At 34.1% G+C, this 18,889-nt stretch overlaps 1 protein-coding gene across 4 annotated transcripts in view; it reads left to right on the plus strand.

The window, feature by feature from the left end:
* Positions 1 to 18,889, plus strand: part of SLC26A7 (solute carrier family 26 member 7) — a 193,306-nt gene that overhangs the window by 135,017 nt on the left and 39,400 nt on the right. For 3 of the 4 annotated variants that reach the window (XM_031946971.1, XM_031946973.1, XM_031946970.1), the window contains 4 exons: positions 1,468 to 1,615; positions 2,598 to 2,711; positions 11,317 to 11,394; positions 12,180 to 12,275. In XM_031946971.1, the coding sequence (XP_031802831.1) occupies positions 1,468 to 1,615; positions 2,598 to 2,711; positions 11,317 to 11,394; positions 12,180 to 12,275 (436 nt within the window). The remainder of the gene's footprint in view (positions 1 to 1,467; positions 1,616 to 2,597; positions 2,712 to 11,316; positions 11,395 to 12,179; positions 12,276 to 18,889) is intronic. The other variant, XM_031946972.1, reaches the window with a different exon arrangement.

The raw sequence follows: 18,889 nt of genomic DNA on the forward strand, positions 1-18,889 counted from the left end.
ATATCTATCAATAATATAGGTTATCTAACCTATCTCGGTATTCATCATGTCTAGGCAGTGGCCTAGACAAAGCTGGAAGTCAAAAAGACTCATTTCCCAAGTTCAAATTTGGTCTGAGACATTTTCCAGCCCATTTGTCCTGGGCAAGTCATTTAACTATGCTGACCTCAATTCGGTAAAATCTTTCCAGTATCTTTGACAGGAAAACCTCAAGTGTGATCCCTGAACAATAACACTTTAAGTTAAAGATCACAATGTCATTTAAGACTTAAAATAACAAGGGATTTAAATAAGGAAATATACACCATGAAATATAGTATTTAGTGTTCAAAAGAAATTAGCCCATGTAAATATTTTGGAAGGTTTAAATTACAATTGAAGACAACAACAACATGGAATTACTACTTTTCAGATAAAAAAGCCAACAAAACAAATCAGGAAATTCCTAGTATGAGAATTTTTATGGTCTTACCATAATACTCTGGACATAAATGGTTTTTTTTAATAATAATACTTTATATTTATATAGCACTTTCTGGTTTACAAAATGGCCTCAAATATTTCATCTCATTTGATTTTCATAAGAACCTTCTGAAGTAGGTTTTATCCCCATGTTATAGATGAGAATTTAGGATAGCTAATTTAGTGCAGTGGATAGAGCACTGGACCACAGAAAGACTCATCTTCATGAGTTCAAATGTGACCTCACTTACTAGCTGTGTTACTCTGGGCTTCAAACCCTGTTTGCTTCAGTTTCTTAATAAGATGGAAAAGGGAATGGCAAACCACTCCTGTATCTCTGCCAAGAAAACCTCAAATGGAGTCACAGAGAGTCGGATATAACTGGAAAATGATTGAACAAAAAACAATAGTTAAGAAAATTAAAACCCAGAGAGTTTCAAAGTAACCTTCAGGATCTTCTGGCTGTAGGGAGCAGAGCCAGGATCATAACCCACATCTGCTGGATCCTCCCAAACATTCCTCACTGAGATATTTGTCAAGCCTCATCTCGGATGCCATCTCCTTCCAATCTTTCTTCCTTCTTCCCCAATTCTTAGTGACCTTCTGCTCATAAAAGTACTTTGCATAGATTTTATATTTACTTACCTGTGAACAGATTATATTATCCCTGTAAAATATACATTCCTTAAAGTTATATTATTTGTAGTCTTTGGCTCAGTATCTCGAGTACCTAACAGAATGTCTTGCACATAGTAGACACTTCATGATTGCATGTTGATTTGTAGTTTGAGTGACAATGTAATTTTTCCATGCCCCTTTCTATCACAAAAATGTGTTTAAATCAAGAAAATAGCTGTTGAGGACAATGCTACTTAAGTTTCTCACAATAATATATTTTAATTGCCTTCTATAAGCCACAGGATCATTATTTAAATCTATTTGATTAGAAGGAATTGCTGGATGTAAACTGTGGTTAATGATGACTTTTTTTTTTTCTTTTTACAGAATTCCTTCACCCAAGGCACCTTCAATGAATATCCTTTCAGAAGTTGTCACAGAAGCATTTGGAGTTGCACTAGTTGGCTATGTAGCCTCATTAGCTCTTGCCCAGGGTTCTGCCAAAAAATTCAAATATTCAGTGGATGACAACCAGGTAAAGTAATTTTTTTTTGGTTCTTTTTTTGGTTGTTTGTCTGTTTTTTTTTTTTTTTTTTTTTTTTTTGCTGCTCAGGCAATTGGGGTTAAGTGACTTGCCCAGAGTCACACAGCCAGGAGGTGTTAAGTGTCCAAGGTAAGATTTGAACTCAGGACCTCCTGATTTCAGGGCTGGTGCTCTATTCACTGCTCCACCTGGCTGCCCCCAGGTAAAGTAATTCTAACCTTACATATGTCCCTTTTTCTAATTGCCTTATTTGTATTAATGACCTATCAGAAGTTTCAAACTTGTAGCCTGAAAATCTTTTAAAGTGGTTTTCTAAGTCAATATGCCTTTGACAGGAGATACATGGGCATTTAGCCCTCAACAAGGTGATAGCATCCTAACTGTTCAGCTGTCCATATTTCACAGTATTCCCTTTCATTCTTACTGGACCTCAACGTGGAATGCACATCCTCTTAAGTTATTCACTAGTTGAATTCCTAGCCAGGCCACAAGGAACCAATAAACCCCTTTCTCTTTTTCAGCCACTGGATTTGGCACCTTCTTCCTTTGGACTTTCTTGGTATCTTCTCGGTACCTCTCCCACATGACACTTTGTAATGTACCCCTTACTCTACGGGGAGCTCTGGGAAGCAGGTGCCAAGCCCCCAAATGGCCTAAGCTCTTTAAGGTACTGTACATAGTAAGCTGTTGATCAGTCAGTGTTTATTCAATCCCATGGAACAATATGTCATGTTTCAGCTGTAAGAACAGTTACAATCAGAAGATACTATTTTTTTTTCCAGCAAGCTGTCAAGAAGCAGTTCTGACTCTAGATTAAGGCTGAAACTTTCACAGTTTCCCTAAACAGAAAGTCTTGACTTTAGCATGGTGCTTTAAAAAGTAGTCCCCCAATGCTATTTACAGAGGTTGTTAATGTGTGTTTAACTGCTTTCCTGTGACTGCTAAGTTCCAAATTCTCCCTTTAATTTTGCAGGAGTTTTTGGCTCATGGCCTCAGCAATGTCATTCCTTCCTTTTTCTTTTGTATACCGAGTGCGGCAGCAATGGGGAGAACAGCAGGACTCTATAGCACTGGATCAAAGACACAGGTAATATAATAGGAGTAAAAAAGATATAACAATGTCTTGTGTGAGGAGCTGTAAAATGGGGGTTTGATTTAAAGTGCCACAAACATTTGCTCAGTTTAATTCAGTGAATATCGATTAAGTGCTCACAATACAAGGGCACTGTGTCAGCTACTGGGTTCTTGAAAATAAAGATGAAACAGTTCCTGCCTTCAAGAGGCTTATTCTGCTGGGAGGGAGCATTGCACATGTGCATAAAAGTAAAGACAAATCATATATAGAAATCATACAAAATAATTTCAAGAGGAAAAGAGTGTTAACAATTGGTGAGGTGAAAAGAGAGGACATCTCCGAGAAGGCAACTGAGGTAGTAACTGAGATGTATATGTAAGGAAATTAGAGCTTGCAAGTGGAAGTGATGAAGAATCATTGCATTTGATACCTGAAAGATATTGTATGTAAAAACTTAGAAAGGAGGAGAGAAAATGTTGTGTTAAAAATAGAACATTTGAGGAGATGAGTAATATGAAATGACTGAAAAGGTAAATGGAGTGCAGTTTGTAAAGGACCTCAGGTACCTACTGAGGTTTTTCGCCTAGAGGCAATAGTGAATCTGAGAGAGAAGGATGAAGATAAGGTCCAACGTGTTCAGGTGATTGGACTTATTTTGTGCTGGGTGACTAGAAGAATTAATTGCACTGTCTTTTTTTTTTTTTTTATGTGGAAATTAAATAGGTTTAGAGAGGAAGAAAATAGCTTTAATAAGCATGACTATATAACACCCTGAAGCTACTTATAGGAAACCTATAAAAGTAAGCTTGCTAAACATCTGAGCTAGTGTTAAGCTTGCCCATCATACTGTGGTTGTTGAACTGTGCATGTTAAAAGGAAAGAAAGCAAAAAACCATTTTAGGGAAATCTCGTTGTAATAGAATAGTGGTAATTCTTAGATTGCTTCTGTTTGTGATGATATTTATATTTAGCCATGTTAGCTATCTCCATGGAAAAATTTCTGCATTGGACTGGCCCCCAAGGTCTTAGCTACAGAATAAGACAAAGAACTTGATGTAGATAAGTTTGTCACAAGTTCAACAATAGCTTTTTCTCTAGTGATACCTTAGCCCTTCTCTATTCTCTTAGGCATTCTTAGGGCAAAGCAACTAATGACCTTGGAAAATTGACTTTCAAAAAAGTTGTGGAGAAAGAATATGGATTTTAGCAATTGAAATTATAATAAGCAGCCTCTTTGCAAGTTTTGAACATGCTTAAACGTCATCCTTTTTGTAGTTATCTTGTCCCTATAAGAATATCTCTTCTTTATTATAACATTTATTAAAACATTTAAGCTGATAATCAGAAAAAAATTAAAACTCTCCTTTAAAGTGCTAGAGTCCTCAAGACTAAACAATTAGTATAATCAAAGCTCCATCTAGTGGTCCATAGGAGACTTAAAAACTCTCTTGAAAATTCTGTCAGTTAGATGAAAAATATCAATTCCAATTATTCATTTTTCAAAAAGTAAAATGAAATTCTTTTTCAAGTTCTTAAAAACAAAATCTGTTTTTACAGATGATATTTAGGTGAAAATGTGATGTAAATATTAATAATAGTAAAAATAACAATAACATTTTTAACTGGGATCTAGCTTATAGTATAATGCTTTACATCTAGTAAGTGTGTTTAATAAATGGTTAGTAAATTAATGACCTCTTAATATTCCCTTAGAATGCCTGTCACTATGTTGAATGTATTTTTTTTTTCACGTAATAAAAAGTAAATAGATGTTCTAAACAAATTTTAAATGCTTTATTATATTTTCCAACTTGAAGAAAGCTATATTACAAGTCCCTATTCATTCTGCCTGGGTCAGTAGAACCTGACATAGAGTTGATTACTCCTGGATTAGATTTTGAAGAAAGGAGGGTCAGTTCCATTCTGTGCTCAGTCATCAAAGTGGGACATTAGTGGAAGGTTACAGAACTATAAGTTGGCAAATAACTGTGGTCTATGACTGTTTCTAACTAGTTAAAAATGGAAAATCTTAGTCACTCAACCAATTACTCTGTTTACATGATTCTAAAGACTTTTACTGAAACCTGTTTGACTGCAAATAAACTCTAATATATTAAACTTGAATTTATACTCTAAAATTCTCAATTATCCTAACCATTTTGGGCATTTGTTTGTTAAGAAATATATCTCTTGAAATACCTCTTTTTATGCCACAGAGCTTTCCTCTTTTGTGTGTAGAGCCTGTGTTTCTGGAAATTGTATGTTCATAGTTATAGCATATTATCTTTCAGTGGTGATTGGTTATTGGCTATCTTGAGTGTGTGATAGGCAATGTTGTTCTTCAGAGGAATGTAGTGGAAACAGCACACTAGAAGTCAGAAACTAGAGTTCTACTTTATTTTTTATTTTATTTTATTTTTTTGCTTCTATCTAGTCTAGTAGTCTTTTAGGATTTTAATTTCCTCATTTATAGAATGAGAGGACCAGACTAGATAATATTTTAAAAACCTTCCAGTCCTGAATTTGTGATTACATTTCTATTTTCCTTCCCAAAGAAATTGATATAATTAAGTTCATCTGCTGATAGTCATGTGGCATAAGGAAAAGATAATAGTTTGGAAGTGAGAAGATTTGGATTCAAATCTTGTCATTGCTATTTACTACTTGTGTGAACTTGGACAAATAACTTACTTTTCCTTGGGTTATAGTTTCTTCAATTCCTCTGTTTCTGTGGAAAAGGTACTGTAACATAGTACAAAGAGTGCTAGATTTGAGGAAAGGAAAACCTGAATTAAAATCCTATTTTTAACTCTTAAGATCATGGAAGTCACTTAATTTTTCTGAAGCTTGATTAACTAAAAACTTGCAATAATAATATCAATAATCCCTACCTCAAAGGTTGTTGTAAAGTTTAATGAGAGGATACATGTATGAAATACTTTGCAAAGCTTAAAATGTTATATAAATGCCTGCCATTATTATGCTAGGCTGATTCCCAGAAGTCCTTCTCCTTTTTGGTCCAGCACACATTTGAGCAAATAATAAGACATGATAAGGGATGGGTGAAAGGCAGTACATATTCAGTAAGGAATAGAAGGAGATAAAAGAAACCCTTGCAATTGAATGATTAAGACAAAAAATTTGTGAAACATTTTGAAATAGAACTTTTTTCATTATGTTTTGCCTATTAGGTCCTAGAAATAGTAAGAAAACTTGGGGGAAAAATAGTGCTCTAGCATAAAACAAAATCTGAAAATAAGCTGCATTTACATTCTATGTAACTTGTTGAGATGGTCTATAATCTTTGACAGTTCCCATCCAATTACTTGGAAAAAGAATCCAACCCTATGCCCATACTCAGATCTAGCATGCTTTCCCATGATAGTCATTTCAGACCTTTTAACATCACATAGCTATTAAGATTATATGGGTATCCTAATAGCTCACATGGTCTGTGAGAGACAAGTCAAATCTTAAAAGGTCCTATTTAAGAGATGCTATGTCAGATGGAATAATTTTTCTATGTGACATAAATATGATAACAATTCCTAAAAAGGCATTATTTTTCTTAAGGTCAAAAATTGCATGTAGCCAAAAAGCTCTAGAAAGCTATTTAGATGTGAGCCTAAAGGTTACTAGAGCAAAGTACCCAAAATGATGACTTTACCCAGACGCCTTGATATGTACTACTGTCTTCAATTAATAAATCAAAATTTACTAAGCAGCTACTATGTGCCAGGCACTGTGCTAAGCTCTAGGGATGCGAAAAGAGGTAAAAGATAATCGCTGACATCAAGAAATTTACACACTAATGGGGAAGAGAACTTGCAAATAAATATATACAAAGCAAACTATATACAGGGTAAATTAGAAATAATTAAAAGCAGGAAAGCATGGGAAAGAGGGGTCAAGGAAGGCTATAACAACAGCATGTTACACTAAGTGATGATAAGAAAGTTTAGGTGGCCAGTGGTAAAACTGAAGCACAGTCCCTTAGGCTTCGCTCAGGAAACCTGTTTTTGATTCTGCTCTCTCTATTCTACTATTGTTGACTTATGACTTTATATCTGACCATTATCTGACTTAAGCACCTTCATGAGTTTAGTTTTTGCCTCAGGAAGAGATGATATATTGGCCAAATGGGCAAGCTTCTCTCACAGATCTTTGAATTTATACAAGTTATGTCAAATTAACACTTAACTGATGAAGGGGTTCTTGGTCAAGTAAGTTTTACAATTCTTATCATTCCTCATCTGTAAAAGGATTTTACTAGATGGCTTTGAGATCAGTCCCAGCTTTGGGATTCTGGTATTCCCTTTTTGTATAGTTATTAAATTTCTGCTTCTCATTGTATATACTCTGAGACTGACCTTGTTGTGCAGATCAGTTGAGCTCCCCACTTGACACACTGGGCTCTCTAATGGGACCAGTTTGGAAGTTTTTTCCTATCTACTCTGTCTTCATTGAAAACTAAGGATAGCTGTATATAATAAATATACTACCCAGGATTTGGCAAGAGGAAAGTCATCATTTGTGTGGGACTAATCCTTGAAAATTAACAGGTTTGATCTTAGAATCATAGATTTAGATCTGAAAGTGATCTCAAAGGTCATCTAATTGACCTCCCTTGCTTTAAAGATGAGAAAACTAACATCTAGAAACTGAATCTCTTGCCCCAAATCACTCAGACAAACTGATTTTGGAGAAAAAAAATTGTTTTTCGTTCAGCCATTGTATGTAAAACAACATGGTAAAAGAAAGTGCTGGGACTAGGAGTCAGAAAGTTACCAGTTTTAAACTTTCTTCAGGCTTATACTAATTGTGCAACTTTGGGCAAGAGACTTAACATCACTGAAACTTGGTTTTCTCATCTATAAAATGAGAATAATAATATCTCTCTTATATGGTTCTTACAAAGCATTTGGCAAACCTTAATGTTCTTTATATTATCATTATTACGTGACATTTTTAAGTTGATAAAGACTGGTGGAATAGCTGGGGATTTTAGTTCTATCAGAAAATTTTAGAAAGAATCCTCACTCTTTATTGTTTTAAAAATAATACACTCTCCATTTGTTCAACATGTACAGTTGATTTAGATGGCATTTTTATCTCTAGAAAAAAAAAGAAGCCAAATTGCATGTGTTCTTTCCCATCCTCTAATTCTTGTCACTTTCTGTAGCCATTTGATTTTTCCCTGTCTGAACAAGAACCACAGGAAGTAAATAGTAAATCCTTAATAAATAGATTATGTCTATTGAATTGGACTTGCCTCCTCCTTAAATTTTTGGGTTGGTTACACTTGTAAAATGAGAAGTTTGAAATTTAAAATCACCAAACTTCTTCATGTTCCTGAATTCTATGACGTTTGGGAGGAGGGCAGTCCTGTTAACTCTTAGGTTGTAAAGCTTAGGGTGTTAGGGTGTTGAAACAAGGAAGCATAAAACCTTAAGAGGCAGGAATATAATATTATTAATGGTTTTCTATGATTTGGAAGTAGCTTCATTGGGCAATACCTCTAAGAGTCTTTTGTCCACATAGATATACTGATGTTATGACATTGGAGCCAAGAGCAAAGGAAGGTCAGACCAGTGAGCTTGAGGCAGGATTAAGCTTGCTAACTCAAATTGTGTGCTCCCATGGTTATTTGGAGCCTTATAACTATAACTGACATATACGTTGCATTTGTGTTGTTTAAAAGTATTTAATGTTCATCACAAAAGACTCTGAAGGAAGCAGTTCCAACATTATTATCTTTATTTTATTCAGATTCTTGGATGGTAAATGACTTACTCAAAAATGGATAGCAAATTCTACAGCAGAACTGTCACTTAAATTTATATCTTTTAACCCCTAATCCAATGCTCGTTATTTATACCTTGTCAGACTTGATCAATCCACTAATGGTAAAATGATCATTTGAATCCAGATTCAGTTACCTTTTCCATAGAAACAATTTCCACTCACTATTTATAATCTATTAAACCTAGTATAGATCTACATATCTTGAACTTTATATTCCAAACATAGCACTATGTTAGAGATAGGTTATTTTTTTATTTTAGTAGACCATATTATTCATTTTCATTCCATTTTAATAATGTTCAGCTTGTGAACATGATGACAATGATAGATTATTTTTGGAGGCAGAATATTTGAAGTTGACTATTTGCTAGCTATGTGATTTTGGACAGGTTATTTAATCATTTAACTATATTTAACATCAATTTTCTTATCTGCCATTGGCTTAGATAGATTCTAAGATCTTTCAGTTCTCACATTTTGGGTGGTTATTTTATGAATTTCAGATTTATATGATGTAATTCCTGAATGAAAGTTGCATATATGTGTACTCCACATAGTTCTGTTCATTCTTGATTTCTGTCTTCTAATACACTTATGCCTGTGCTCTTCAGTTCACAAAGAAACCCTGATTCCTACCAGTAGCCTGGCCCTGGAATTTTTTTTTACCATGTCATCACAATGGAATGCATAAGTCTTACTCTTGTGCTCAACCACTGAACTTTCATGATATACTGGTTGATATATTTATGGTTTAAGCAAAAACTCACACCATATGAGAACACAAAAACATAAATTCCTCACATATGACTTCAATATAGAAATGATTTAGTAGTGTAAGAGTGACTTCTCTTTGGCATCCTTAGAATTTCTAGTCAGGTTGATTGTCCTCTTCATATCTAGGAGAGTGAGAGGCAATATGGCAAAATAGATAGAGGATCAGTCTAGAACGATGTGATTTCTGCTTCTTACATAGATCAGTTGTGCGGGCAAGGACAAACAAGTCCCTTGCCATTCTCAGTGAGACCTTGTCCCTGCTTTGCCTTTGTACTCTGAGATCTATGGGACTTTTCCATTTGACTTGTACTTGGAAATTTCCTTATATGTCTTCTTAAGAATAGAGAACTTTTCTATCCTCAGTGCTAACACAGTGTTTATATATAGTAAACACTTAATAAATGCTTTATTATTGCACACTTTCACTCTGCATAAGTGAAGGAGGTTTCCCCAACAGCTAGCAAATGGAGCCAAAATTTTAATTTACTATTCCAAAGAAATTTAGATTCTCTATTTCATAACTACTAATGACCACCATCCCATTATAACCATTTAATAAACTCATGTTACTGGTAACAAGGAAAATGGGGAAAAGACACCAACTTGCTTAATGTTAATCTTTTACTCAAGTAAGAAAAAACTACTTAAATTTATAATTCTGATTGTTATCCAAATGTCTACTAAATAAAGAAATCTCCTTTGGGTGAATTTTAGGGGCAGGAATTTGGACAGATGGGGAACACTTTATGCAAATTATTCTGGAAGATTTACTTAAATAGTTTTCATTGTAGAGTCACTGCTTCAATACTATGCTCATCTTTACATATTTTGTCAGCTTCATATTATAAAGATGCTTAGAGGAATGTATGATTTTATTGAGGTATTCTTTCCACCATTATAACTCACAATCTTACTATGACTTCTCATCATGAGTCATATTTGCCTATTAACTTTCAAAAAAGTACTTATACAACCTTTATATTTTGTTAATGTCAACTTTATCTGACTGTTCCAGTTTATCAATTTCACTTTATATATACTAATGGATGATTTTATAGAGTAATTTAAGGATTTCAAAGTACTTCATAATCAATATCTCTTGAAAGAAGGGCTAGTTTTAGAGGATCAGTTTGAATTCCAGCTCTGTCAATCTTTTGATTTTGGCCAACTAATTTAACCTCAATGGGTCTCCATTTCCTCATGCATAAAAATGAGAGGTCTCAGATAACTTTTCAGGTCCCTTCTACTTCTAAATCTATGATTCTGTGTCCTGACCAACTGTGTAAAAGAATTTTTATAGTAATTATTGTCCTTATTTTTGTTGCTTTTGTTCAGTCTTTTTCATTGTACCCAAAGTTTTATGACCCCATTTGGGGTTCTCTGGGCAAAGATACTGGTAATGGTTTGCCATTTTCTTCCAGTTCATTTTACAGATCAGAAAACTGAGATAAAAGGGTTATGTGATTTGCCCAAAGTCACTTAAGAATTTGTATAAGTGTATGAAGCTAGATTTGAAATCAGGAAAAATAGTCTTCCTGATCCCAGGTCTGACACTCTATCCATTATGCCATTTAGCTGCCATCATCCCTATTTGACAAGAGAAGGAAACTGAGTTTATATTAGTCAATTAGTCAAAAAGTATTTATTAAGTATGTTCTGTGTCAGACACTGTATTAAAAATAGGCTATACAAAGAAAAGAGAAGAAAGGAGAAGAGAAGGAGGAGGAGGGGAGGAAAGAAGAAGGAATACTGGAAAAGAACTCTCTTCCAAAACAAAACAAATTCTAATGGAAGCTTAAGTGATTTGCTTATGGTACTAGAACTCTTGAAGTGACAAAAGTAGAATTTGTCTTCATTTGCCAAATTTTGCGCTCTTTCCACTGTGCCACACTACTTTTCTGGCAGTTGTTAGGAATTCTAAACATTTCTGATAATCTCTAATGAAATGAAGGTCATAATACCTTATTTTGCTATATTTTTTGAAAAAACATTCTGAAAAATTCTTTCAAATTTTTGTGTTTTTTGTTGTGTGTTTCAGGTGGCTTGCCTAATATCTTGTATTTTGGTCTTGATTGTCATCTATGCAGTAGGACCATTGCTTTACTGGTTGCCCATGGTATAGTATGATTTTTACCTTGAAATGAGAATCTGTATTGGCACGACTCATTATGAATAGATTCATTTTCTTGACTAGTAAGATTGAAAGAAGGAACAGGATAATCTCTTAATTTATGAAATATATTTACACATAATATTCTGTAACCTTGTTGACAGATTTTCAGCTGCACTGAACAGACTAATACATCTCAGTGATGCAAATAATTCAGGGATCCAGAGAGTCTATTCCTAATTAATTGTCATAATTTTCTCATTGGTGAGATATAAATAATAATATCACAATTTCCTTTGCGGGCATTTGTTAAGTTCATTTTTAGTAAAATAGAAAATTCTAGATTACATGAGTAAATATTCCTCTTAAGTCTATCAAAACAACTTCTGGGGAAATTTTTACACATATGTGTATATTATTTCTATTGTTTATCTTTTGATTTTTATCAAGCAGAAATTCTGTATCAATTTAGGCTTATATAGCCAGTGAAAAGTTCTTTATAATCAGGAATTGGGACTGTCTTAATGTACCTTCTATTTTAGCAATCCAGAACCTCTCTTATTTAACTAACTAATCATGAATTTCTTGGGATGGGAGGTTAATATGTTATTTCTGAATGTAAGGAAAAGGTTCATTATTGATCTAGCCTTTTAAACAACTGCTCTAACAATATAATGTTTATCTCTCTATCCATCCATCTAATTTCTGTTTTTATAAAAATATATAAATATGTGTGTATAACTTGGAAGAACTAGTAATTTTTATATAACTTTTTTTTTTCAAATTTATAGTGTGTTCTTGCAAGTATCATTGTTGTGGGACTGAAAGGGATGTTAATACAGTTCCGGGATTTAAAAAAATACTGGAATGTGGATAAAATAGACTGGGTAAGTGAAATTTGATTGACCTTTTTTTTTCCCCCTGAGGTTTAAATGCATGTCTTACAAAGGAAGGTTAGAGTCTTCTTTCTCCAGAAATGGATTTACTGAAATGACATAAGTATTTTATAAGCTACTAGTTTTTTTCCCTCTAGGGAATAGCCCCCTAATAATAGCCTAGAAATGTGCACATTTCTTTATAAGAAACATAGATTGGATTCTGGCAAGTTTTAATGTGTAATATGTTGTTTCAGAGCTTTTGAAATGCGATTTAATTTTAAAGGATAAGGAATATCCAGTTTGCTTTGTGAATTGATTCTGGAATCAATGCATCAAGGAAGTATATGCCAATAGAAATAAAATCACCAATAGCACATGGCAAAATTCTGCTTTAACTACTAAAGAATGTGTGCTTCATGAATGCTGGGCCAACTTCTTATATGTTTAACATGGAGCAAATAAAAAAACTTTTATGGAAAATCTTTTGAACAGAGCAGCAAAAGTTAGAGATTTAGAGCTTGAAGAACTCTTGGTCATCAAGTCCAACCTCCTGATTAAATAAATGCAGTGAGATCAAATGAATTACCCAAGTCACACAACCACTAAGTGTCTGTGAAAGGATTCAAACCCAGGACTTTCTCATTATAACTGTGACCAGAACACTACCTCATGTACTGTCTCATAGCCAAAGAAAATTTCATTTTTTATCTGTCTGCTATTAGGATCAATCTGAAGATAGAACCCTATTTGGCAGTTTCACATTCAAATGATAAATTTGATTACAGAATAAGGAATTCAGTTAACAACATCACAGCAGCAGAATGTATGTACCACTGGGGAAAAACAAAACAAAAATAAATAGTTAGCTTCATCTCCCTCTCCTTTACTTGAAAGGTAATGAGTGATGCATAATGGATAGAAATCTCCTTCAAATCCAATAAGATCTGGGTTTAATTTTTGACTTTGACACATATTTGTTACGTAAACCTGTATAACCTCTTTTCTGGTGGTATCAGTGGGAAATGAGGACCATTAAACCTTCCATAAGAGGCACCTAGGTGGCTCAGTAGATACAGAACTGGGTTGGGAGCTAAAATCTGGTCTCAAACACTATGTGACCCTGGGCAAGTCAACTTAACATATGTTTGCCTTAATCCACTTAAAAAGGAAGTAGCAAATCATTGCAAGTATCTTTGCTCAAAAACCCCAAAATTGGGGGGGAGGGGATAAAGAGTTCCACATAACTCAACAATGATAACAATAACAACAGATATATAAAATTCCTGTAGGCCACATATTGACTTAGAAAACTACATTCTAATATCTCTCTTCTATTTTATTTTAATTTATTTTATTATATGTTTAACTACATTTTAATCTTGTACAGGCCACTCTCATTGTAGTCTCATGGGGCTGGTATTTGATACCTGTCTCCTAGGCAACTCACTCAGGTAAGGTACCCACCTGTATTAGTAGAGATAATTCTCTTTGATGATGAATCACAGATCCATTCTCATCCCTTTCCTTTATTCATATCTTCCGTGTGAGTAAAGTAGTAGTTTTATTACTAGCCAAGTCTTAGAGGAAGGAGGACCAAGATTTATCCATAAAAACATGACTCTTGGGTCAGTGACTTAACACACTTGTCACCAAGATCTGGGTTTTACATTGGTCTGTGTCTGTTTTATTTCCTGCTCACAGAGAAGTTGGAAGTTTCTGACAGCATAGTATGTTATCCCCAATCATTTTTTAAAAAACATTAAGAGCCTACTATGTGCTAGATACTGTGCTAAGTGCTTTTTACAAATATCTCATTTAATAATCATAAATTCCCTTCATAAATGCATATATTCCAGGGCACAAAGAATGAAGATGTTTATTTTCAGATCAATAGAAACTAGTGAAAACTGACACTAGAAATCCTCCAAAATAATAGTGCCCATCACTGAACAACCTTCTGCCAGATACCTGTATGCAATTAGGCCCTTATAGATAAATACTTGGCAGAGTTTCCAACCATCATTACTAGTGTGGCTGGCTTCCTTTTCAGCACATGATTGAGACTAGGCAAATGTGGGGAAAGTTTTGTGGCTAAGTCTCAAATGATACACTTCTCCATGGTTAATAAATGCCTGTTAATTGATTGATGGATGGGTCCTTGGGCTGCCTATTGAGTGTAGCTTGGCACTCTGCTTATAATTCTCTAATCCCTTACAGTTTTGTCAGTCCTCAGTTTCTGCAGGTTTTTCAACCAAATTGTAGGTTGTTCTTTTATACAACTGTCAGCCAACAGTTTCACAATTAGCAAAGTTTTCTGTAAGGGGCAAAGAATATTTCCAGAGCTTTTCCATTATATTTCATTATTCCTGTCATACTTGACACAAATGCCACGTCAAATCAAGGGATCCCTCTTTGGGTTTCTCCTATAAACTACAATTTTCAAAACTCTTGTCTTAGGAAAGCATGTCACATCATCAGGAGCACCTGGTTTTCTCTCTACTTGTCCCATGGGGCCCACATAGGTTTCCCACAAAGAATTACAGAGGCTCCTTTCTTCCCTCAAATCATATCCCCAACCTCTGCAACTTGCGGTATCTGTTAGAAAAGAGAAATCAAATATAATCTTAGGCAACTTCCTAGCTAAGGGAACAGTTTTTGGAAATCAAGCTCTGTTCTTGGAGGCTTTCCATTTCATGAGGAAAATAAACCATGGAGTATTTAAGGCTTTGACTTCTTTTTATTTTATTTAAAATTTTTCGAATAAAACTTCCATAACATAGTACAAATAAAAAATATGATTGCACATGAAATTGTAAATCTATTATGTACAACTTATTATTCTTTTCTATACAACATTAATTATGTAAATTTACTTTTTCTGCTTCCTTTCCTGCCCCTGCCCTGCCCCAGAGACAGCTATCATTTTACACAAATGTGTGTGTTGTATATATACATATATACACATGCACACACACACATGTATATATATACACATATACATACACATTCATATATGTAAAATTGTTCTATACATCTATCAGTTCTCTGGATACAGATAATGACTTTATTTGTGTCTTTTATAGTTAATTTGGTTATTTTTAATAGTCAGAATAACTTATTTGCTCAAAGTTGTTCTTAAAACAATATTACTATTAATTCTCTGTTTATCTCTCATTCTTAAATGTTTCTTGCAAGCATCATATTGTTAGGTTATTATTTTTAAGCCATTCTTCTGTCTGTTTGTTTTATGAGCAAATTCACCTTTCACATTCAAAGTTATAATTATTATTTGTTAATTTCCCTCCATCTTATTTTTACTCATTATTTTTCCTTATATCCTTTCCCATTATCCTATTCTCTTTACTTTATCTTTCCCCTTTATTCTCTTATTCTTAGTCATTCCCTGCCTTATCTTTTCAATCCTAATCTTATTCTGCATACTCCTTTTAAAGTCCCTCATAATTTTATTTTATGAACTCTTTGAAAAGTCTCTTCCAGTTTTCTTACCTCTCTAGAACTCCAGAAGTCTTCCAAACCTTTTCAGAAGTATTCTTTGTTTCCTTTTCACCCCACTGGTTTCCTCTATATTGGTTTTTCCTTTCATTTCATTTTTATGAGATAATTTCTTCTTTTTATCTGGTTGTCACTCATTGGCACAAAATTATCCTGAAGAAATACTCCATCATCTTTAAGGACTGTATTTCCCTGGAGGACTATGAATTTTGAGAGACAGTATGATGTAGTAGATGAATTTGAAGTAAAAAATAAAGATCCAGGTTCAAATTCTGCTTCAGATACTTACCAGCTATGAGACAATGGGCAAGTCACTTAATATCTCTGGATCAACATCTAATATGAAGGCATTGGGTTCCATAATCTCCAATGGATGTATTTTTAGAATATTGAGGTATAGAACTAGAAAGAAAATGAGTATATGTTAGTGTGATAATTCCTTGCTTATAAGGAAAGTCAAAAATGAAATTGATGCTATTTTGACATATAATGAGTTTGATCAGAGAAAGTTGAATATGTTTATGTTGAATGACTCCATATTTTAATATATATAAGAGCATATTTAATGAACCAATATAATTAGATTGATATGCAAACAGAAAATATAATGGGAGTAAATTCTAGAATTAATCCAGCAATCAATAAGTATTTATTTAGCACCTACTCTGTCAGACACCACCCCAAGTACTTCCCCAAATTCACAATGAAACCACCCAATATGGTTAGGTGGAGAAAAAGCAACAGATTTTGTTGTTCAAAGATCACATTTCCCATTCAGGAGCTAGAACTTTGGAGAAGTGAGCTTTTCACAGAATCTCATACCTTCTTTGTAAAATGGGGATAATATTTATGAAATCTACCTCAGGGGATAGGTCCAAGGAAAATTCTTTGTAACCTGGTTAAGTGTTATTTGAATGTGACCTATTACTGTTAGGACTTCAGTTATTTGTTCCAAGGAAAATGCTTCATGATCCATGATCCATAAAGAGCATTTTAAATGTAAGCTGATACTAGTGGAATTGCTGTTATCAGCTCTGTATTGTGACTCAGGCAACTTGTTGATGTAGGCAGTAACTAGAAAACGTGGTTAATTGTAGGTAATGACTAGAGTAGAATGCTTCTATTTGAAAAAGTAACAGTTATAGGCAATTCTATTTGTATAACTCTGAGTTATCTGTATAACTACTGAAACTCTGCAAAAAATGGATAAGAAGCCTGCTTTTGAAATAAATCTTGGACATCCATTGTATGTCTGGAGAACATTCTAATTGGATAATCTGAGTTTCTCATGATTGCTTGCCAAGACAATCTTTCAATTCGGCAATTGTCTGTGAATCAACAAATATTCAGAATCAACAAATCTACTTTCTTTTGTATCTGAGTACTGAATAATAATGTATTGGGGGAAAGCCATGATAAGCATCCAAAAGGGTGACTCGTAGGTGAGAGAGTGAGTATTTTGGCTCGCCCTTCCCACACTTCTGTTTTTGTTATTATGAATGAGGTCAAGAATGTCTAACTCTATTAGAAAACTTAATACTCTTGTCAGTTTTCCTAAAAATCAAATGATGTCCAGGCTTCTTTTTCTTTCTCACCTTGTCATGTTCTTGCTGGAGATAGATCAGCAACTTTTGTCAGATGGTCAATGGCAGGAAGGATTTGGGCAGGTTGTTATTTTCTTGGCTGCCTATCAGCTAATAAGCCTGACACTTAGCTTGCAGTGAATACAGCATGTTCTGCCAACCACTGAGGACTCAGACATTACTGTTAGAGGAGGAATCAATCAGTCAAATATTAGTCTGGCTGATTGGACTGGTGCTCTGCAGGGGGTAGTATATGTGATTGTTTAGGATGTTCTAACCTAGGGTAAATTTTGCCTTATAATACTATAGATTGTATATATTAGTGAAGTCAGGACATATTAAACAAGGTGGGCCGTGACAATAATTTCTGAACCTAGTCAGAATCAGAATAACATGAAAACAAAATAACATGAAAATGATATTGATAGTAAACCAGTTTCTTTATTTAGGATTCTTATTATCTCTAAGATTAAATAAGAAATTGTCTGTTTAACATTTGAAGCTTTAAACAATATGTCCCTAAACTATCATTCCAGCCTTCCTTCCTTCCCCCACTTGATGGTCTAGACATACTAGCTTTATTATTGTTCCACATATATGATTCTGAATTTCATGCATTTGTACCCTATCCTGGCTGTTGCCCAAGCCTTGAAAGCATTTCCACCTCCTTTCATAATACCCCCATACCTTCCCTGAATCCTTTCTGCAGGTGACCCATTATTCCTCATTCTGCTTTATGGATCTAAACAGGATGGATTTAGCCTCCCTTCCATATGATGGCACTATGGATACATGGAGAAACTCCCTATTTCTACTCCTAAATCATCTCTTTGTCAAGTGAATCACTTCCAGTTCTTTCAGTTGATCATTACATGGCATTAGAGGGCAATCATCTAAATCACCTTTATGATCTAGGGCAATGACTTTACCTTTTTTGGTCTTGTTTCTTTTTCTGTAAAAGCTATGGAGGGAGGGTTATTAAATGATCTCTGAAAGCCTTTTTCTAATGTTCAATCTTTTAATAGTATTATCCTATGATTGTCATCTTTGCTCTTAATCATCCTGATTTTCCTGCTCTGAATGCTTTCCAGATGATCAATTATTATTTCTTTCCTAAAATGTAGCACCTAAAACTGGACTTCAAAGTCCACATGCAGTCTCACAAGTGTGGCAAATATACCATGCCTCTAAATGCAGCCCAAGTCAAGATTTCAGGAATTTCCTTAGGTTCAATATTATACTTTTGACTCATATTGAGTTAACAATTACCTCAAATTCCTACATCGTTTTAAGTGGCATTCTCCATGCAAAACTTTCCATATTCTATCTGTAGTGTTTTCTTTTTGAAACTAAGTGCAAGATTTCATATTTATTTCAATTAGATTTCATTTTGTTAGATGTAACCCAATATTCTTGCCTAACAAAATCTTTTTAAATTCAATTTTATTTTATTTTTAGTTCCAAATTCTCTCCCTTCCACCTCTCTCTACCTCCATTAAATTGAGAAGATAAAAAATTCAAACCAAT

Source organism: Sarcophilus harrisii, chromosome 1 (assembly GCF_902635505.1).
Source record: "Sarcophilus harrisii chromosome 1, mSarHar1.11, whole genome shotgun sequence".
NCBI lineage: Eukaryota > Metazoa > Chordata > Mammalia > Dasyuromorphia > Dasyuridae > Sarcophilus > Sarcophilus harrisii.